The 22,707-nt window shown below is 44.9% G+C and overlaps 2 protein-coding genes across 4 annotated transcripts; one reads left to right on the forward strand and one right to left on the reverse strand.

The window, feature by feature from the left end:
* Window positions 1-123: 123 nt before the first annotated feature.
* On the reverse strand, window positions 124-8,542 carry LOC115195734 (leucine zipper transcription factor-like protein 1). 2 transcript variants are annotated; one of them, XM_029755905.1, is made up of 10 exons: window positions 7,520-8,542; window positions 6,630-6,754; window positions 6,294-6,488; window positions 3,670-3,727; window positions 2,503-2,574; window positions 2,331-2,396; window positions 2,063-2,140; window positions 1,439-1,597; window positions 1,145-1,248; window positions 124-1,001 (listed from the first exon to the last, which is right to left on the reverse strand). In XM_029755905.1, the coding sequence occupies exons 1-10, from the start codon at window positions 7,520-7,522 to the stop codon at window positions 983-985; spliced, it is 879 nt and encodes a 292-aa protein (XP_029611765.1). In that variant the 5' UTR covers window positions 7,523-8,542; the 3' UTR covers window positions 124-982. The 2 variants fall into 2 exon arrangements, with proteins under 2 accessions (XP_029611765.1, XP_029611764.1); XM_029755904.1 differs by having other exon boundaries at window positions 1,439-1,615; window positions 7,520-8,541.
* Window positions 8,543-19,626: 11,084 nt separating this feature from the next.
* On the forward strand, window positions 19,627-22,707 carry LOC115195735 (cytochrome P450 2F3). Of its 2 annotated transcripts, none has more exons than XM_029755906.1 (2): window positions 19,627-19,738; window positions 20,304-22,707. In XM_029755906.1, exon 2 carries the CDS (start codon window positions 20,514-20,516, stop codon window positions 21,987-21,989), a length of 1,476 nt encoding a protein of 491 aa, XP_029611766.1. In that variant the 5' UTR covers window positions 19,627-19,738; window positions 20,304-20,513; the 3' UTR covers window positions 21,990-22,707. The 2 variants fall into 2 exon arrangements, with proteins under 2 accessions (XP_029611766.1, XP_029611768.1); XM_029755908.1 differs by having other exon boundaries at window positions 19,640-19,738; window positions 20,505-22,707.

The raw sequence follows: 22,707 nt of genomic DNA on the forward strand, positions 1-22,707 counted from the left end.
AAAAGGGGTTACAACAGAACATTAGGAAGGTGTTCCTAATGTTTTGTACAGTCAGTGTAGCGCTTATACTCCATAAATATTTGTTTGTATTCGCTAAGGTCCAACCTCTGATCTTTCCAATAATTATTTGATATGCTAAAACAGGATAGATGGTAAGAAAATTACAAAAACATGCCAAATCAAACTATGTAAACATTTCCCTCACTAACTTCTCTCAAGATATGTTTAATGTTATGCTATGCTGCGTTTCCTAACATGTACCATTAGCCATGACTCTATTCATGGAGCTCAGAATTACACCATCTGAATACATATACATAGATGTTGCATCATACCTTAGCTACATGTACAAAGAAATAGATGAAAAAGAATGTACTGTCTTGAAAAGAGACAATAACTCATGAGTTGGTGTCATGGAAAAAATTACACATCACCATCAGACAGATATAGATGCCTGCAAAGCTTCAGGCATATCTCCCTTATTCAGAAGGCCTCCTTTTTAGACAGTGAGTCAAGGACTTGAAAGTACTTGCATAGTGCAGTGAGGAAAACCTACTACTACATACAAAACTTCAGCTACTAGATAGGACTCCATGGGTATGATAGATATGGGACAGAATAGAGAAGCAAAGGGACAGAGACATTCAAGGTTCTTCTCCCAGTGAGACTGACCATAGGAGGCTCTGTCGATTAGCCCCCAACCCTTAATCTCCCACAATCCTCTCCTAAACCTAATGACTACAAAAGCTGCTGGATCAGCGAGATGATACGATTCTTGTAGGAGGTTCTGAACTACCGGTGAACTGTGATATTCTCAAGTGCACTTTTTATTCCGAACCGCCTACTCCTGCAGTGGGGTAGAATAAATGAGGAATGGGCCAAAACATTCTCCACCGTGACAGTCCCTAGATTTGGGCCATTTCCACCTTCTTGTCATGCGCTTCAACCTCCATTTTGTGTCTTGTCGTGTGAGGCAAAGGGTTCATTCATCTGACTCGTATCTGGAAATTAAATATTGGAAATGTTAGCGAAAAAGGTTGTTAGACAGGAACCGCAAACATAATCATCATTCAGCAGAAGATGAATTAGTCAATCTGTCTGTCTATCATTCATGATCATTTCTTATGATAATCAACGGACTTACTTTGAAAGGCGTTTCCTGATGTCCTTGATCTGCTCGTTCTTCTTGGTGAGAATCTCCTTCATGTTGCGGTAGGCAGACGTCTGCTGGAACTTCCTATCCAGCTCCTACACACACCAAGCACACAACAGGGTTGCATGATAACCTTTTATTGGCAAATATAGCTGATATAATTGGGTCCATAGCTCTTGAGCCAAATGCTTACTTCAGACACTTCACCCAACCTTGCATTGTATGCCATCAATGCATGATTTCTGTGAAAGGCTCCAGGTACCAGTATGGGGTGGAGGAACGTACCTTCTCTGCTAGGGCCAGCTGTTCTTGTACCCTGAGCAGGTCGTGTTTGGCAGAGACCAGGTTGTCCTGCAGGTCTCTCTGGGAGGCAGCGTTGACACTCAGGGACTTCTGGTAGTCCTCCTGCAGCGCTGCCACCGTATCCTCAAGACTAGTGATCTCCTGAGAACGGGTGGCCATCTTGGGGAAAGAAACAAAGCACTTCAGTGGGTGGACTTTTAGGCTACGTCCCAAATGGACCCTTTTCCCTATACAGTGTACTACTTTTGACCAGAGCCCTATGTGAATAGGGAGCCATTTGGGATGCACACTTAGATGGACATGTATTCAACACACAAAGCATAGTGTCAGATTGATACATACCAGTTGATTTCCATGAAAGCAAACAAAATAATAGTAATTGTTAAGAAAAAAGAACGACTAAAGGTTCAACACATCATAAACACAAGGCCAGCATGGGGTCAACTTATTTAAAAGGAAAAAATACTACAATGCACAAATCAAAACAGGAAGGAAACAGGAAATATTACTGAGTGAAAAGTCAACTGCAACAGTCATCTTATGTTCCTTTGGCCCATTTTGTTATATTTATATTGTTAACCCTTAACCCTTACAGTGCTAAAGTACCTTCTGTTCCCCCTGGACCTTCTGCAGGTTTTTGAGAGCCCTCTCTGCCTTCGTCTTCTCATCCAACGCACCCATGGCCTGAAACACAATCAGTACATCGCAAGCTACTTCATCAAAGTGATTCCAACATTGATCATTCAATTAGCAAGGTCAGGTGTAGGTTAGGTGGAAACATGAGCACAAAATATGATGTCAAAAGTTACAAGAAGTAGAGTGCATTTAAGTAAGAATATCCTAAATCAGAAACACACATCGTGGATTTAAATACCTGTGTTTCCAAAGTTCGGAGCCTGCCCTTGAGCTTATCCTTTTCCTCTTGTAGCCTGGATATCTCCTGATGAAAAACCAATGTAATGTAACAGTTACGCATGAGTCTCATACAATGACCTGGTGTTAATTCTGCTAACTCTATATTACCACAGGAGAGTTGAGTTCTTTACCTTGTTGAGAAGTTCAGATACCCCACCTTCATTCAGCGGTGATAACTTGGGCTTGCTAATTTGCTGGTTAGTCTGGGTAAGAAAGCAAGGCAAGTTTTCAAGTTTCAAATGACATTTTCACGCGCATAAGTACAGTGAAATGCCTTTCTTGCAAGCTCTTTCCCAACAATGCAGTACTCAATATCAGTAGTACTATAAAATGAAGTGAAATAGAGCACCTCCTTTCACATCAATGAGTGGCATCTATTCATGATTCCAGCCGTCAACGACCTTGATAACATGGAGTTAAAAACAAAGTGAAACACACAAGTTGTTGTCGGTGTATTGTTGTTCGGCCTCAAGTGAAAACCACACCTCGACAAGCCTGAAGTGAGGACTTCATAGAAATGTTTTGCATGGGGTGGGTGTGAAATACTAGAAGAGATGTTCCAATCAGAGGGCTGATGACCACGTTGTTATTTTTCTATGGTCACATCGTGTGGTCTGCCGTTTCCAATTGCGATACGATTCAAGTGCTGCGTATTTCATGTAAGTGCGATAACTCAGCTTAACCAGTATGAATAAACTTATACATTCAAGCTTATTTTCGATGGGTGATTTAAGCTGTCAATGACTTTGATGACGATGATTTAAAACATTGACTTATAAACTAAGTGAAACGTTATGGGTTGTTGTTGATGAATTGTTGTTCAGACTCAAGTGAAAACCCACACCTCGACAAGCCCGAAGTCTGGATTTCATAGAAATGTGTTGCATGGGTATGACGTGCTAGAAATGTGTTGCACGGGGAGGGTGTGAAGTGCTAGAAGAGATGATCCTATCAGAGGGCTGGTGACTAAAAATAGTTGATTTTCTATGGTCACATTGTGTGGTCTGCCGTTTCCAATTGTGATATGATTCAAGTGCAGTGTATTTAATGTAAGTGCAATAATTCATCTTAACAAGTATGAATAAACATGTCATAAATATATTCTTTTTTTTTATATATATATATATATATATATATATATATATATATATATATATATATATATATATATATATATATATATATATATATATATATATATATATATATATATATATATATATATATATATATATATATATATAAAGGGCAAATGGTTGCATAAAAGTCTAGGTGGTTGGGCTTTAGTTAACAGTCACCTTATTTGGGTTTTTAAATTCAGTCTTCTCAAACTCAGCCACTTGCTCTAACAACTCTCTGTAGAGAAGGAAAACAAAAAAAGGGGAGAGATAACATGTAAATTAGACAATTAGCACATTTATAGCTTCCTTTTGTTGTCATTAAGCAGATGGTCTTATCCAGAGCGACTTACAGTTAGTGAGTACATACATTTTCTATACTGGTCCTTAATGGGAATTGAACCCACAACCGGCATTGCAAACGCCATGCTCTACCAACTGAGCCACACAGGACCCCATGTGGAATACAAACAAAGCAGAGTAACGACAGACTGTTTGATACCATACAGTCAGTGTCAGTGTACTGACTCGTTGGCCTATAACAGCTCCATGCTTCTTTATGAAAGAGATGTATAACATATTGCAAAACATTTGACGTCAAGTATGGAGGAGCAGCCAACTGACAGTTCCATATCTTTAAATAAAATAAAACACACTTGTTGTCCTCCTGAAGACAGTTTAACACTAAATGTTTGTGGTGAACAAAGCACCGCTCTACACACTTACTGCATATGTGGTTTGATAAAAAGCTGCAGAACGCACGTAGATCTGTGGCTACTAGGGGCGTATTCCCTGCTTCTGACACCCTACTAACAGCCACACAGGATTGAGGCCTACGGAACACTTTCAAGGGCTTGGTTATCTTATCACATGAATGTAGGCGTACTACAAAAACAATCTACAAAAGCACAGTGCTTGTTTTTTTTTACGTTATGTTTTTGTTTGACTGGTGTCAATAATAAAGGTGAAATGGAGTTGAAGCGCCCTCACACTTATGCCCCCCCCTTTTACACCGCTGCTACTCTCTGTTGTTATCATCTACGCATAGTCACTTTAATAACTCTACCTACATGTACATAATACCTCAACTAACCGGTTGACTCTATGCCGGTACCCCCTGTGTATCGTCTCGCTATTGTTATTTTACTGCTGCTCTTTAATTACTTGTTACTCTTATTTATTATTCTTATCCGTATTTTTTTTAAACTGCATTGTTGGTTAGGGGCTCGTAAGTAAGCATTTCACTGTAAGGTCTACCACACCTGTTGTATTCGGCGCATGTGACTAATACAATTTGATTTGATATTCACAGCCACAGTACAGGAAAATCAAAGTCTTGTCTGTAAAGTACAAAAATGATCTCTCTATGTCAATTTGCCATGTAACCACAGCATTCTACCGTGCTGATGGACTGCCAACTTTTGAATATCAAAAAGTTGGGACTGTAAAAAGGAATGGCTTTCCCCCTCCATCTCTAAAAGACACATTAACACAGTCCATGGGCCTGGAATTGTACTCCACATCACAGAGTCATGCTAGAACTTTCACAGTGTCATGTTCCTGTGCCCCAGTAACAAGTTCAGATCCATCCGGAGAGTGAGTGTGAGAGAAAAGTCCTTAGCCTCATCCTCCCATTTGATCTTACTGCTGGGGGAAAGAGGGAGTGGGGTTTAGATTTCGGAAGGGAACAATTGAGATGAATCGCGCGACCAGCTAGTTGCCAACGTTTCACCGCTGACCCGGCTGACTTTGGCCACGCTGCATTGTTCCCTGTTACATCTTTAGCACCTCTGGTCTGAGGCACCATGATGAATGGTCCTGTGGTAAATTCAGCGTGATGAAAGGGAATGCGCTAATACGTTTTTTGGCAAAGTGTCAGTATGCCCTCGAGGGGCAAAGTAAAAATGTGACAACCCCTCCCCATGAGATATAGCTGTTTTCAACGGTAGAGAACATTCCCACATCCTTCTGTGTCCAGGCTTGTTATTAAGCATTCCTGTAAGACATTCTTGGCAGCCATGCTTAGTAACCCTGGATGCAACAGAGACCTCTCATTGGCAGTTTTTTTCTACACATTTTGCTTTGTCTCCACTTAGCCTAGGTTATTTACATTTTCTTAATGGCATTCATTTGGACAAAATTAGCTGCCAAAATAAAGAAAATGTGCATGTTAACTTTCAAAACATTCACTACACTGCATGTGGAGAAAAGCAAACTTCCTGACAATATACGCCAGGCAAGGCAGGCAACAACAACCCAAACAAACCTTACCTAGGTATCGTATCATGTGAACTACTCCACCCACACAGGTCACACAAGCTGTGGTTGCATCTGGCCACATATCAGTGACAGTAGGAAACCACAGAAATGGAAAAGCAGGGTACCATTCGCATACGAATGAGTGGCTCAGCAATGACCTCAGTGCCTTACATATAGGGCGTACATGAAAAACACTGAAGGAAGTGGCTTCTGCTTTGAGTATGGGGGTGCTCACTGCTCAAACTCTTGTGTACATAATAAGTGACTCTACTGACACACACACACACACACACAGGCATGTTGGGGTTAAAAGGCTGCTTCCCACCTGAGTTTCACCCGCTTGTTTAACCCTTAAACTCCCATAAACCTTCACAAACTGCCTAATTCTCAGTACTACCTACGTACTGCCATCATGTACTTCCATCAGTTTGAAATTTCAAAGTAGGCCTCAGCCTGCCCTCACAGCCACCCCTCATCCCCACAGTCCACCTCCAAGCCATCCCACCCATCCTCACAGCCCCCTTCCCAGCCACTCCACAGCCCACCTGTTCTCCAGCTCCGAGATGTCAGTCTGCAGACGGAGGTAGAACTTCTCGGCCTGAGAGAAGAGCTGCCGGAGCAGCAGCACATTGGTGTGGGCCGTGTTGATGAGCTCCGTCTCCACCTCTCCTCGCACCACTAGCTGCAGCCCGTCCAGCATGTCCCGCACCTCGTCCACCGTAAAGGTCTCGTCCACTAGCCTAGAATAGAATAACTTGTTTTCCCAATAACATACACACAAATACCATAAAAAGCAGTCCTAAAAAGATGGACTTGCATTCCTCTGACCAACATTGGTGGCTAGCTGTGATAAACAATACTCAAATTTTGTGACACAACACCTGCTGTCTTTGAGGTCCTCAAAGCAGGAGTCAATGGTCTTGAGTCTGATGGCCCTCTTGGAGCGTGCAAAGCGCATGTAGTTGATCGCCTCATTCTGATGGTGTTCATTGAAACCAAACTCAGCCTTCAAGGAGAGACAAGGAGGAACAGGGATGGATGTCAGTGAATATGCAGGTAAGTCATGTTAGCTAGAAGACTCTAATCAGTGGCAGTGGCCCTCTTGATTGATTAACTATAGACTAGTTCCTTAACGTTAGCTAACTGCCTAGTTATTGTCTCAAGCACAACATTGAATAAGGCAATGGAGGGGTCCTGCTATTCAATAAATGTACAGTACTGCAAGGTTATCTGGCTGCAGTCACTAAGCTATGATATGGATGGCTAGCTAACCAGTACAGAGTGCTACTAAACTAGCTAACTATGCGTGCAGTAGACCGCATCGATTGCAGTGGTTAGTGAAGTACTAGACGCAAGGCAAAGCTACATCCCTTGCAAAATCCACATCAGCAAACCGTCCATATCATAGCTTAGCCAAAGATACTGGGCTCGTTTAAGTGGTAAGACGAAATCAACCGACTGCAGACGAGAGTTGATGAGTGAAGTCGGGGTAGGTGTATATGCGACAGCCGAAAGTCGGACACTGATGTGGTTTTCCAATAGCAAGGCTCAGTGCAACATGGCAGTGTTGCCATTGTTTATAAACGTTGTTTTATTAACACACTTTGAAAGGCGGTGACCATTGACAAAAGTGATCCCCTCGAACGCACCCACTAGTAACCGCTCCTTGTTCTATGTGGCTAACGTTACACGTTACTAGTAACGTTAGCTTACAGTGGCTACTATAACGAGCTAGCAAGCTTCCTGCTAACATTTGGCTAATGTTACTTACCATTGTTGCCAGCAAACACCCGACTCCTTAACTGCTAAATTGTAAGTTAACTGACTAGGCCACAATGCACAAACAGGTACAGTACGATTTATATGTAACGTTACTTATTTATAGTGATATCTGAGAAAATCTAATAACGTTATCAGCGAGCTCCGCTATTCAGTGCAGAGTGGAGATTATTGGATACCGAATAGAGTAATTGCTTTGGTAACCATGGGGACCTTCTTCTTCTTCTTCTTCTTCTTCTTCTTCTGTGGTGTTTATCGGCGGTTGGCATCCAACGTTATGGTGCATTACCGCCACCTACTGTACTGGAGTGTGAGCCAGAGACAGAGAATCTAAATCCTACCTGCCAGCCCTGTTTCTCTTAAAAAAGATAACAAAATATTTGAGACTGTATCTAATGACGTTCTACTCAGTATACTCTTTAAACAAATTTCCTGTAGCCCCTTCTCCCTCATACTGGATCTCAGCCTCTCTTTTTCCCTCTCATACTGCCCACACTGTATCAGTCCATGCTCCACTGTCTCTGTTTCCTGGCAATAATCACACTTTCCTGTTGGATGGTATCCTATCACATTTAAAGTCTTATTATTCAACCGTCTGTGTCCCACCCTTAATCTTGTAAAAATAACCTCCTCTTTTCTCTTCCTGCCGTCCTTCCCTCCCCGACTTTCCTCTATACTTGAAATAAATACCTGCCCTTAGTATCTCTATTCCACTGCTTCCGCCATCGCTGCACCATCACTGTCCATATCAGGCATTTTGCCTCAGCCTTGCTCATTGAAACTACAACATCAACATCCCCACTACTAAGTACTTGTTTTGCCAGTACATCAAATGCCTCGTTCCCCTCCACCCCCACATGGGCTAGGACCCAAGAAAATCTTGTCTGTATACCCATCTGTCTAACCCTGCCATGGGTTTGTAGTATGTCATAAAGCAGGTCTTGTCTGCTATGTGAGCTAAAAGACTGCAAACACTTGACCAAAAGAATGTACCTGCTCGTCAAACATCTCATTCCAAAATCATGGGCATGAATATGGAGTTGGTCCTCCCTTTGCTACTATAACAGCCTCCACTCTTCTGGGAAGGCTTTCTACTAGATGTTGGAACATTGCTGTCGGGAGCATTAGTGAGGTTGGGCACTGATGTTGGGCGATTAGGCCTGGCTTGCAGTCTGTGTTCCAATTCATCCCAAATATGTTCGATGGGGTTGAGGTCAAGGCTCTGTGGAGGCCAATCAAGTTCTTCCACACTGACCTCGACAAACCATTTCTGTATGGACCTCTCTTTATGCACAGGGGCATTGTCATGCTGAAACAGGGAATGGCCTTCCCCAAACTGTTGCCACAATGTTGGAAGCACAGAATAATCTAGAATGTCATTGCATGCTGTAGCATTAAGATTTCCCTTCACTGGAACTAAGGGGCCTAGCCCGAACCATGAAAAACAGCCCCAGACCATTATTCCTCCTCGGCCAAACTTTACAGTTGGTACTATGCATTGGGGCAGGTAGCGTTCTCCTGGCATCCACCAAACCCAGATTCGTCCATCGGACTCCCAGATGGTGAACCTTGATTCATCACTCCAGAGAACCTGTTTCCACTGCTCAAGAGTCCAATAGCAGCGGGCTTTACACCACTCCAGCCGTCGCTTGGCATTACACATTGGTGATCTTAGGCTTGGGTGTGGCTGCTCGGCCATGGAAACCCATTTCATGAAACTCCCGACAAACAGTTATTGTGCTGACGTTGCTTCCAGAGGCAGTTTGGAACTTGGTAATGAGTATTGCAACTGAGGGCAGACGATTTGTACACACTACAAGCTTCAGCACCCTGCAACCCTGTTCTGTTAAATTGTGTGGCCTACCACTTTGCGGCTGAGCCGATGTTGCTCCTAGACGTTTCCACTTCACAATAACAGCACTTACAGTTGACTGGGGAAGGGCAGAAATTTGACAAACTGACTTTTTGGAAAGGTGGTGCCACGTTGAAAGTAACTGAGCTCTTCAGTAAGGCCATTCTACTGCAAATGTTTGTCTATGGAGATTGCATGACTATGTGCTCGATTGTCTACACCTGTCAGCAACAGGTGTGACTGAAATAGCCGAATCCACTAATTTGTATATATATATATATATATATAGTGTAACTACTCTGTCTGGCTTGACTTCCTCCACTCACTGCAAGGCCAGCCGTATTGCCCTCAGCTCCGCCATAAATACAGCCACATGATCTGTAATACGTTTCCTGACTGCCACCCCACATTCCTGCACTAATGCTTACCCAGTACGTCCTGTCCTTCTTTTGAACCATCTTTTGAACCATCTGTGTAAATGGCCACAAAATCCTGAGGCACAGTATCCAGACGTCTCTTAAATCAATCAGATGGATCAACACCCTCCCTATATTTCTGTACTCTCTCCAACACTTCTAGATCAACAACTGGAGGCGGGAGTAGCCATGGTGTGTTCACAGGAATAGCTATCTTTGGACCAAACTCCCTCCCATACAGTCCCATCTCCCTCGCCTGGGTATCACCTACCCAAAGCGTGTGTCCTGTCCTTGCTCATGTCTTTAAAATCCCTTTCGCAGGATGAGACACCCCATGTCCCTGTAGGATGATCTCCAGCTGTGGTCTCCAAATCTACAATGGCACATACCCATCTCCACCTGTAGTGCAGACACGGGTGGTTCGAAACGCCCCACTACATATTGATGAGGTCTGGGCTGCTGAACCATACGCTATACTGCCATAGTCTATTACAGATCAGATCAATGCAACATACCTGGTCCTAATATACTGTATATGTTTCAAAAATACATATATGGGGGATTGGAAATCATGCAGACAATTACATTGATAGAATCTATTTGCAATATTAAAGCTGATCCAACCCCGAAAAAAAAACTAAAACATACATGGTCCTCAATGAGGTATGCCCAGCCCCCCACTCTTTCCCTGTCAGACAGCGCATCACATTCAGCACCTTCTTACCCTTTCCCACCACTCTCTCAATGTGTTCTGCCCAGGTCAGCCTCGTGTCATAGTATACCCCAAGGAACCTGAAGGCCCCCACCCTATCCAAGTTTCTACCATATGACCTCAAGTGTACCTCCTCTCCCACCTTCCTCCTAGTTAAGAACACTGTCTAAGTTTTCTCTACAGAAAACCTGAATCCCCACATTAATGCCCACCGCTCTACCTCATCAATTGCTTCCTTTATCTTCCTGACTATGTAAGGCACATTTCTTTCCCTATTCCATAAGGCCCCATCATCTGCAAATAACGACCTCCCAATATCCGGCCGTACCTGAGAGTAAACATCATTGATCATGATTGAGAACAACAGAGGACTAATCACGCTCCCCTGCGGTGTACCGTTATCCACCAGGTAGCTTGCCTGATAGAGACTTCCCCACCCTCACCTGGATAGACCTTCCAAACAGGAATCAAATCAAATGTATTTATATAGCCCTTCTTACATCAGCTGATAGCTCAAAGTGCTGTACAGAAACCCAGCCTAAAACCCCAAACAGCAAGCAATGCAGGTGTAGAAGCACGGTAGCTAGGAAAAACTCCCTAGAAAGGCCAAAACCTAGGAAGAAACCTAGAGAGGAACCAGGCTATGAGGGGTGGCCAGTCCTCTTCTGGCTGTGCCGGGTGGAGATTATAACAGAACATGGCCAAGATGTTCAAATGTTCATAAATGACCAGCATGGTCAGATAATAATAATCACAGTAGTTGTCGAGGGTGCAACAAGTCAGCACCTCAAGAGTAAATGTCAGTTGGCTTTTCATAGCCGATCATTGAGAGTATCTCTACCGCTCATGCTGTCTATAGAGAGTTGAAAACAGCAGGTCTGGGACAGGTAGCACGTCCGGTGAACAGGTCAGGGTTCTATAGCCGCAGGCAGAACAGTTGAAACTGGAGCAGCAACACGGCCAGGTGGACTGGGGACAGCAAGGAGTCATCATGTCAGATAGTCCTGAGGCATGGTCCTAGGGCTCAGGTCCTCCGAGAGAGAGAAAGAAAGAGAGAAAGAGAGAATTAGAGAAAGCATACTTAAATTCACACAGGACACTGGATAAAACAGGAGAAATACTCCAGATATAACAGATTGACCTTAGCCCCCCGACACATAAACTACTGCAGCATAAATACTGGAGGCTGAGACAGGAGGGGTCAGGAGACACTGTGGCCCCATCCGATGATACCCCCAGACAGGGCCAAACAGGAAGGATATAACCCCACACACTTTGCCAAAAGACAGCCCCCACACTACTAGAGGGATATCTTCAACCACCAACTTACCATCCTGAGACAAGGCCGAGTATAGCCCACAAAGATCTCCGCCACGGCACAACCCAAAGGGGGGCGCCAACCCAGACAGGAAGACCACGTCAGTGACTCAACCATTGTAATAGGGTTAGAGGAAGAGAATCCCAGTGGAGAGAGGGGAACCGGCCAGGCAGAGACAGCAAGGGCGGTTCGTTGCTCCAGAGCCTTTCCGTTCACCTTCACACTCCTGGGCCAGACTACACTCAATCATAGGACCCACTGAAGAGATGAGTTTTCAGTAAAGACTTAGGACGTGGCAGGGGGTATTTGTTTTTTGTGGTTCAGGGTGTGTTTGTGTATGTGTTCATGTAGAGGGGGTATTTGGTTTATATGGTTTGGGATGGTTGTTTATGTAGAGGGGTATTTGATTTATTAGTCCAGGGTTTTGGTTATTGTTATACGTTAGTTTTTCTATGTTCTGTCTAGGTGTTTGTATTTCTATGTTTTGGTAATGAGGATTGGGGCCTTCAATTGGAGGCAGCTGTCTATCGTTGCCTCTGATTGAAGGTCCTATATTTAGGAGTGTTTTGTCATGGGATTTTGTGGGAGATTGTTGCTGTGTATAGCTTTGTGCCTTACCAACCTGTTCTTTGTCATCGTGTTTTTTGTATACGTGTTTGTTTTTGGTTTTCCTTCTTTGTCCTTTAATAAAAGATGAGTATACATTTTCCCGCTGCATCTTGGTCTAAACCCTACGACACCCGTGACAGAATCTCCCACCAAACATGGACCAAGCAGCGGAGAAGGGAGCAGCAACAGAGCCCAGTAGAATCATGGACATGGGAGGAAATTCTGGACGGGGCTGGGCCATGGCACCAGGCTGGGGAATATCGTCGCCCACCGGAGGAGATAGAGGCAGCCAAGGCGGAGCGGCGCCGGTATGAAGCTTTGTACGCGCCGATGGGGAAGCACGAGAGGCACCCCCAATAATTTTTTTGGGGGGGGGCACACGGGTAGTTTGGCTGGGCCAAGGGTGAGCCCTAAGCCAGCTACCCGTGCTTATTATGGGAAGCATTTGGAGTGGAGAGCGCCGGAGTATGCGGTAGTGCGCACTATCTCGCCCTTGCGCACGCACAGTCCGGTGCGAGCGATCCCAGCCCCTCGCAAGTGCCGTGCTAGAGTAGGCATCCAGCCTGGAAGGAGGATGCCTGCACAGCGCATCTGGCCACCAGTGCGCCTCCTAGGCCCAGGCTACCCTACGCCTGCTCTACGCACGGCAACCATCAGGCCTCTGCACAGCCCAGTTCGCCCTGTACCAGCACTCCGCTTGTGCAGGGCTGCTATTTCCATCCAGCCAGGACGGGTTGTGCAAGAGGTGCGCTCCAGACCTCCAGTGCTTACCCATGTCCCGGTGAATCCAGTTCCTGCTTCTCGTGCTGACCCTGAGGTGCGTAGTCTGGCGTCTCCTAAACCAGCACCACGCACCAGGCTTCCAGTGCGTCAGCCCAGTCCAACTCGTCCTGTTCCTGCTCCCCGCACTAGCCCTGAGGTGCATGTCCCCAGTCTGGTACCTCCACTACCAGCCCCACGCATCAGGCTTCCAGTGCATCAGCCCAGTCCCGAGCTTCCGACGACAGTGCCTCGTCCAGAGTGTCCGGTAACAGTGCCTCGTCCAGAGTGTCCGGTAACAGTGCCTCGTCCAGAGTGTCCGGTAACAGTGCCTCGTCCAGAGTGTCCGGCAACAGTGCCTCGTCCAGACTGTCCGGAACCAAGAGAGACGGCCCACTGTCTGGAATCAGGAGAGATGGCCCACTGTCCGGAACCAGGAGAGACTGCCCACTGTCCGGACCCAGGAGAGATGGCCCACTGTCCGGAACCAGGAGAGACGGCCCACTGTCCGGAACCAGGAGAGACGGCCCACTGTCCGGAACCAGGAGAGACGGCCCACTGTCCGGAATCAGGAGAGTCGTCCTACGGTCCGGAGCTCCCAGAGGCGCACTACGGTCCGGAGCTCCCAGAGGCGCCCTACGGTCCGGAGCTCCCAGAGGCGCCCTACGGTCCGGAGCTCCCAGAGTCGCCCTACGGTCCGGAGCTCCCAGAGTCGCCCTACGGTCCGGAGCTCCCAGAGTCGCCCTACGGTCCGGAGCTCCCAGAGTCGCCCTACGGTCCGGAGCTCCAAGAGTCGCCCTACGGTCCGGAGCTCCAAGAGTCGCCCTACGATCCGGAGCTCCCAGAGTCGCCCTACGGTCCGGAGCTCCCAGAGTCGCCCTACGGTCCGGAGCTCCCAGATTCGCCCTACGGTCCAGAGCTCCTAGAGTCGCCCTACAGTCCGGGGTCGACAGAGAGGGACATCGCTGTAGAGACGTTATGTGAGCGGGGTGAGCCAGGGGTGGAGCGGGGTCTGCGTCCAGCTCCTGAGCCACCTCCTGAGGGGGAAGTATTTGGGGAAAGGGGGGGGTGTTGCAGGAGCACCGTTGGTGACGGTGGCCACCCTCCCTTCCCTCCCATGTAGTCTTGGGATTTATTTTGTTTTTGGGGGTTATTTTTGGTTATTTGTGTGAGGTGCATCCGGGGTCTGCACCTTTGGGGGGGGGGGGGGGGGGGGGATTCTGTCACGTCCTGACCAGTAATAGGGGTTATTTGTTATTATTGTTTGGTCAGGACGTGGCAGGGGGTATTTGTTTTTTGTGGTTCAGGGTGTGTTTGTGTATGTGTTCATGTAGAGGGGGTATTTGGTTTATATGGTTCGGGGTGGTTTCGGATTGTTCTTATTTTCCTCAATTAAGTTGGAAAAATAGGATGATCGAGCAGCAGTGAGGGCTCTTCGATACTGCACGGTACTGTCTTTCCAAGCTAGTCGGAAGACTTCCAGTTTGGTGTGACGCCATTTCCGTTCCAATTTTCTGGAAGCTTGCTTCAGAGCTCGTGTATTTTCTGTATACCAGGGAGCTAGTTTCTTATGACACATTTTTTGTTTTTAGGGGTGCAACTGCATCTAGGGTATTGTGCAAAGTTAAATTGAGTTCCTCAGTTAGTGGTTAACTGATTTTTGTCCTCTGATGTCCTTGGGTAGGCAGAGGGAGTCTGGAAGGGCATCAAGGAATCTTTGGGTTGTCTGAGAATTTATAGCACAACTTTTGATGCTCCTTGGTTGGGGTCTGAGCAGATTATTTGTCGCGATTGCAAACGTAATAAAATGGTGGTCCGATAGTCCAGGATTATGAGGAAAAACATTAAGATCCACAACATTTATTCCACGGGACAAAACTAGGTCCATGTTGGACAAAACCCACTGAGTCGATGATGGCTCCGAAAGCCTTTTGGAGTGGGTCTGTGGACTTTTCCATGTGAATATTAAAGTCACCAAAAATTAGAATATTATGTGCTGTGACTACAATGTCCGATAGGAATTCAGGGAACTCAGTGAGGAATGCTGTATATGGCCCAGGAGGCCTGTAAACAGTAGCTATAAAAAGTGATTGAGTAGGCTGCATAGATTTCATGACTAGAAGCTCAAAAGACGAAAACGTCGTTGTTTTTCTTTTTGTAAATTGAAATTTGCTATCGTAAATGTTAGCAACACCTCCGCCTTTGCAGAATGCACGGGGGATATGGTCACTAGTGTAACCAGGAGGTGAGGCCTCATTTAACACAGTAAATTCATCAGGCTTAAGCCATGTTTCAGTCAGGCCAATCACATCAAGATTATGATCAGTGATTAGTTAATTGACTATAACTGCCTTTGAAGTGAGGGATCTAACATTAAGTCGCCCTATTTTGAGATGTGAGGTATCACGATCTCTTTCAATAATGGCAGGAATGTAGGAGGTCTTTATTCTAGTGAGATTGCTAAGGCGAACAATGCCGTGTTTAGTTTTGCCCAACCTAGGTCGAGGCACAGACACGGTCTCAATGGGGATAGATGAGCTGACTACACTGACTGTGCTAGTGGCAGACTCCACTAAGCTGGCAGGCTGGCTAATAGCCTGCTGCCTGGCCTGCACCCTATTTCATTGTGGAGCTAGGGGAGTTAGAGCCCTGTCTATGTTCATAGATAAGATGAGAGCACCCCTCCAGCTAGGATGGAGTCCGTCACTCCTCAACAGGTCAGGCTTGGTCCTGTTTTTGGGTGAGTCCCAGGAAGTCCTTCATCCAGTTGTACGTTCTTCCTCCTACCCCATAATATCAAACTTGATTAGCAACCCCTCCTTCCACATCATATCATATGGCTTCTCCACATCAAAAAAGACAGCTACAACAGTCTCCTTGTTCACCTGAGTCTTCCTGACCTCTGCTTCTAAGCAGAGCACTGGGTCCATAGTTCCCCTTCCCTTCCTGAACCCACTCTGATGTGGCGATACTAGCCCCCTGCTCTCCAGGAAGTAAGTTAGCCTCTCCGTAATCATATGTTCAATAATCTTACATACATGTCATGTTAAAGCTATTGGCTGATAGCTTGATGGCCTCGTACGGTCCTTCCCTGGCTTCCAGATTGGTACCACTACTGCCTCCTTCCAGTTTCCTGGTAGTTTCCCCTCCTCCCACGCTCTGATGTACAACACCAATACCTTATTCAGTGCCTCATCACTAAAATGGGCCAACATAACATTGGACACCTCATCTTTCCCAGGGCCATGGGGACCTCCGTTCCGCCAGCAAGAATAAGCAAGACCTAGCAAGAATAAAAGCCGTAACCTTGTTGATTTTCCTTCAAAAATAAAAGTCCCGCAATGACGATGGTGAAAAATAATACAAATGGTCGAAATTCGTAACATTTTATGAGCAAATGTTAGCAGACTTTTGTTTAACAATATTAAAAAAAGAATAAAGTGAATCGCCTCTATATCACAAATAATATTATAGCGTTGCAATTATTGTTAGCAGCATTAAAAGCAATGATTACTAGATAGTTACAACAAAACACAAGTTATAATGCTATTATTAATAATAGTAGGAATAACAAAATGAATATTATTATTATTATAATAATCAACTTTAGAAAGCACTTTTAAATCCCATTGTTAATTACCCCATTCGTATTGCACAATGTTCATTATGTATTTTAATATTGGACATACTGCACCGTAGTACACAATTTCCTGTACATTGTGTCACTGTAAAAGGGGGGTACATTCTACTCTAGCTTCCAAATCCAAAGAGTGTACAACCCAAGGAGTGTCACTGCTCATTCTTGTCATGGTTCCACCTGTCACCAGAGGGCGGCAGAGACCGTCCTAGAGACATTAATGACACTCAGGTGTGTCCTATTACTTATGATTTCCCTGTTAAAAGAGGTGTGTTTTCTGGTTTCCTTTGCAGAAGCTTGAATTGTTTACCGTGTGTGGGTGTTTCCTGAGTGTGTTTGTGAGACGTAGTGTGCCGTAACCACTGATTTCTTGTCTCTTCTCTGCACCTTGGTCCAACCTCATGATGTCACAATTCTGTGGTCCTTATAGAGTGGCCAATCAGCTTAAATGCAGTACGTGTTTTGTAATGGACATATTGCACTGTTCACTTTTCTGTACGATGTACCAGGAGCACCTCTAGTTTCCAAATCCGGAGTGTACAACCAGAAGAGCGTCGCTGCTCATTTTGCGGCAGTAATGGTGGCCCATCAGCTTAAATCCAATTGTTTTCCCATATTAGACATATTGCACCGTACACAATTTTCTATACGTTGTATCGCCATAAAAGGCGGGTCCATTCTACAGAGTTTACACCCACAGGGTCATCATCGCTATTATTGTGGCCCTTAAAGAATGGGAAATCACCTTACATTCAGATATTTGCATGTTAGATAGCTAGGTTTTATTTACACAAATACATGTGGCACAACGGAGCACTTTGGCAGTTTACAGTAAAACTGAATTGCAGTGCAGCTTACATAATATATATACAGTACCAGTCAAAAGTTTGGACATTACTCATTCAAGGGTTTTTCTTAATTTTTACTATTTTCTCCATTATAGAATAATAGTGAAGACATCACAACTATGAAATAACACATATGGAATCATGTAGTAACCATTTAAAAAAAAAAAATAATCAAAATATATTTGGGATTCTTCAAAGTAGCCATCCTTTGCCTTGACAGCTTTGCACACTCTTGGCATTCTCTCAACCAGCTTCATGAGGCAAGAACAGCTCGAATAAGCAAAGAGAAACAACAGTCCATTACTTTAAGACATGAAGGTCAGTCAATGCGGAAAATGTCAAGAACTTTGAACGTTTATTCAAGTGCAGTCATGAAAACCATAAAGCGCTATGATGAAACAGACTCTCATGAGGACCGCCACAGGAAAGGAAGACCCAGACTTACCTCTGCTGCAGAGGATAAGTTCATTAGTTACCAGCCTCAGAAATTGCAGCCCAAATAAATGCTTCACAGAGTTCAAGTAACAGACACATCTCAACATCAACCGTTTAGAGGAGACTGCGTGAATCATGCCTTCATGGTCGAATTGCTACAAAGAAACCATTACTAAAGGACACCAATAAGAAGAAGAGACTTGCTTTGGCCAAGAAACACGAGCAATGGACATTAGACTGGTGAAAATCTGTCCTTTGGTCTGATGAGTCCAAATGTGCAATTGTTGGTTCCAAACGCTGTGTCTTTGTGAGACGCAGAGTAGATGAAATGATGATCTCCGCATGTGTGGTTCCCACCGTGAAGCATGGAGGAGGAGTTGTGATGGTGTGGGGGTACTTTGCTGGTGACACTGTCAGTGATTTATTTAGAATTCAAGGCACACTTAACCAGCATGGCTACCACAGCATTCTGCAGCGATACGCCATACCATCTGGTTTGCGCTTAGTGGGACTATCATTTGTTTTTCACAGGACAATGACCCAACACACCTCCAGGCTGTGTAAGGGCTATTTAACCAAGAAGGAGTGTGATGGAGTGCTGCATCAGATGACCTGGCCTCCACAATCACCAGACCTCAACCCAGTTGAGATGGTTTGGGATGAGTCGGACCGCAGAGTGAAGGAAAAGCAGCCAACAAGTGCTCAGCATATGTGGAAACTCCTTCAAGAGTTCCCACATATGTGAGTTCCCACAAGAGTTCCCACAAAATTCTGTCAACAAAGTCAAAATGCAGGTTCTGTAATGAAAAAGAGGACGTAGGCCTAATGCATTTTTTTTGGTACTGTCCGACAGTGGTTCCATTTTTCTTAAAGGTTCAAGAGTGGCTTTCCCATCATTCCATCAAACTACATATTAACCCACAAATGATCTTGGGTGACCTCAAAGTCCATATTCCTTCAGTTTATAACACAATACTTCTGCAAGATAACATTTTATCTCTAACACCCAACCTGTTTACAATTTGTTAGGCACCAATTTATCTTCGAATGTTGACTAAAAACCAGAAAGAGATTCTGAGCAATAGTGAGTGTTTTGGAAACTCATTAGGCCTATTATTGAGAAAGTCCACAAAATTGTTATTGAATAATATGAATTAGAATTAATGCACATTACTATAAAGACAAAACGTTCCAAGTCTGCTTTATTTATAATTGATAGATCACATGGCATTGCTTATATAGTAATTGTCTTTTTGAGCGCTTGTCTTTTTGAGCATTGTCGTGTCTTCCTCAGCTTTTATGGTTGTCTTATCATTGTCTTGTTTGTATTCCGTAATTTTTGTATAATTTTGTTTTAAACCTAGACGGACACAGTATAAGATATCAGTCCTTTCCACTCCTTGGGTTTTCATTTGCTTTGTTTACATGGGTGCAAGGTGCATTAATGTAATGTTAGCAGCCAATCACTGATCTGTTGTTCAACTCTGTCCCAGAGAATTATCAACACAACCCCTTATCTCAGCAAACATTTGCAACACACACACACACACAAACAGTCAGGCAGGCAACATAGACAGACAGCCAATGTTGCACAGAGAGAAGGTGTGCTGCCATCCTGTTAGAAGGTAACAGATAATTTTATTACAATGGTTAAGATGGATTTTCATTGTGTCCCATAGTGTTATTTGCCCCCTAGTGGAGCTTTCTGGTACTTAGACTGTACGCAAAAAGGAAGTAGAGAACTCGTTCAGCACGCATAGAAGCAGCTAAAAACAACGCTATGGTGCAGGTCTTTCAGTGTAGCTATTTCTTGTCACGCTTCAGCCTCTGAAAATATTTTTTTGTAAATTAGATTCAAGCATTTAGCTAGTGATGATAATCTTGTTATTGATAGAGTTGCTTACATATCAATGTTGGTTGTATTTACTCACACAAATTGCAATGCTTTTCATGTACGCCGTGTAATATGCTTTGTTATTCTACAGAGATGGTTGTACATTATTAGAGTAATGAAAGAAGTTAGCCAATTACCATATGAGTAACATTTAGCTACATTTTAGCGTTTTGCCATGGTACCCTCGGGACTTGATTTGTATTTTCAGGCAACTTCAACTTGAAATGTATAATGTACAGCTACAGTATGTCGATTTGAATTGAATACGAATGTATATTCTTTTCTGTATTTTGCAGTTTCACAACATAAACGTTTTCAATATTCATTCAAGAAAAGTCACGCCTTGGGAGTTTTATTGAAGACTTAGTTGTTAGCTATCTGCCTAGTTTTGCATGGGAACGCAATTCAAGGGCAGAATAGAAGGTAAACACTAAAGAGAGGTGGGTTAAAAAAAGAAGAAGAAAGAACAAGAACAAGAGACGTTGTTTGTTTTGCAGGCCGGAGTAATGGAGATATGTAGTACAGTGATGTTGGGAGGCCTGGTGTTGGTTCTACTGTGGTTGTTCATGCTGAGGAGGAAGCGACATGTCCGTCTACCTCCCGGACCACGTGGCCTGCCGCTGATAGGCAACCTGCTTCAGATGGACAAACAGGCCCCCTACAAGAGCTTCGTCAAGTGGAGTGGTGTTTATGGGCCAGTGATGACGGTGTATCTGGGGCCCCAGCGGGCCGTGGTGCTGGTGGGGTACGAGGCGGTCAAGGAGGCTCTGGTGGACCAGGCTGAGGACTTCACAGGACGAGCTCCCATCCCCTTCCTGGTCCGAGCTACCAAGGGATATGGCCTGGTCATCAGTAACGGGGAGCGTTGGCGCCAGCTGCGTCGTTTCACCCTGACCACGCTAAGAGACTTTGGGATGGGCCGTAAGAGGATGGAGGAGTGGATACAGGAGGAGAGCCAATACCTCATAGACAGTCTGAACGGCACTAAAGCCATGCCCTTTGACCCCCAGCCCTTCCTGAGTCGCAGTGTGTCCAACGTCATCTGCTCCCTGGTGTTTGGCCAGCGCTTCGACTACGAGGACGACAAATTCTTGCGCTTGCTCAACATCCTCACGAACTTACTGCGCTTTGGAAGCACCGCCTGGGGACAGCTCTACAACATCTTCCCCTGGCTGATGGAACGCCTGCCTGGTCGGCAGCATGTCATGTTCAGCCAGGTGGACGAGCTGAGAGGCTTTGTGATGAAGAAGATCCACGAGCACCAGGAGACCATGGACCCAGGCATCCCTAGAGACTTCATAGACTGTTTCCTCACCAGACTCAACCAGGAGAAGGATGTGTCCTCCTCTGAGTTCCATTATGAGAACCTGGTGTCCACAGTGTTAAACCTCTTCCTGGCAGGAACAGAGACCACCAGCACCACTATGAGATACGCCCTCAATCTTCTCATCAAATACCCTGACATACAGGAGCACATGCAGCAGGAGATCGACACAGTGATTGGTCGACACCGCGTCCCTCGAGTGGAGGACAGGAAGTCTCTCCCCTTCACAGACGCTGTCATCCACGAGGTGCATCGATTCCTGGACCTCGTCCCGCTCAACCTCCCACACTACGCTACCAAGAATATCTCATTCAGAGGGTACACTATCCCTCAGGGCACCGTGATCCTTCCCATGCTGCACTCTGTTCTGCGAGACAAGGACCACTGGGCCACGCCAACAACCTTCAACCCCAGTCACTTCCTAGATATGAGCGGAAACTTCCAGAAGAACCCTGCTTTCTTCGCGTTCTCTGCAGGTAAGCGTGCCTGTGTGGGGGAATCTCTGGCTCGTATGGAGATCTTTCTTTTCCTGGTGTCTCTGCTGCAGCGTTTCTCCTTCTCCTGCCCTGGAGGACCTGACAGCATTGACCTCAGCCCAGAGTCTAGCAGCTTCGGTAACGTGCCGCGCCGTTACCAGCTCATATCTACCCCCCGCTGACCAAGAGGGGAACTGCAGCTGCACCACAGGAGGAAAACTCACAAGGAGGTGTAGAGATGAGGGACAGGTGTTTTGACCAGATAGTAATGCAATGTATGCTGAGGATTCAGGCTAGTGTAATCTGATGAGTTGGAGGCTGATCCAGGTAGCAGTGTATCTTTCACTTTATCAGTTTCTTTGTGTCTAAGCAATGAAGTCAATTTATATGGGGGTGAGCTAGGCAATGATGCTGTATGTTAGAGGATGCGTCACATTGCATAGGAAGGAAAACTATCAGCTTATACAATGGGGAAGTATTTCTACTCTTTCGCTGGCTTTATTCTTCTTTTTGAATCAGAAAGAAATACTATATTACGTATACAGTATACCGTCTTTATAAAACTTTGGAATTTGTGTAATTAATTGTTCAAGGATGACATATGACAGTACACATTAGGCCTATTACATGACATGTTGACCTCTTGATGTGTGGACACATATTACGCTGCCCAATTTTTCTAAATGGTTAATTATGTAATTATTAGCTAATTATGTGGTCTGTGACCTTTTTACAGGCCCCTGACTCTGTTAACTTGTTGTTGCAGATCGGAAACCCCTTATCTGTTTGTTTGACAATGTGGTTAAAAGATGAATATGATGTATAAATAGACAACGTGTGTGTGGGATTTCATTCCCATTTGACTCCCTGTGAACCAAATAAAAAGTTAGTAAATGTTCA

Source organism: Salmo trutta, chromosome 6 (assembly GCF_901001165.1).
Source record: "Salmo trutta chromosome 6, fSalTru1.1, whole genome shotgun sequence".
In the NCBI taxonomy this organism is placed as follows: Eukaryota; Metazoa; Chordata; class Actinopteri; order Salmoniformes; family Salmonidae; genus Salmo; species Salmo trutta.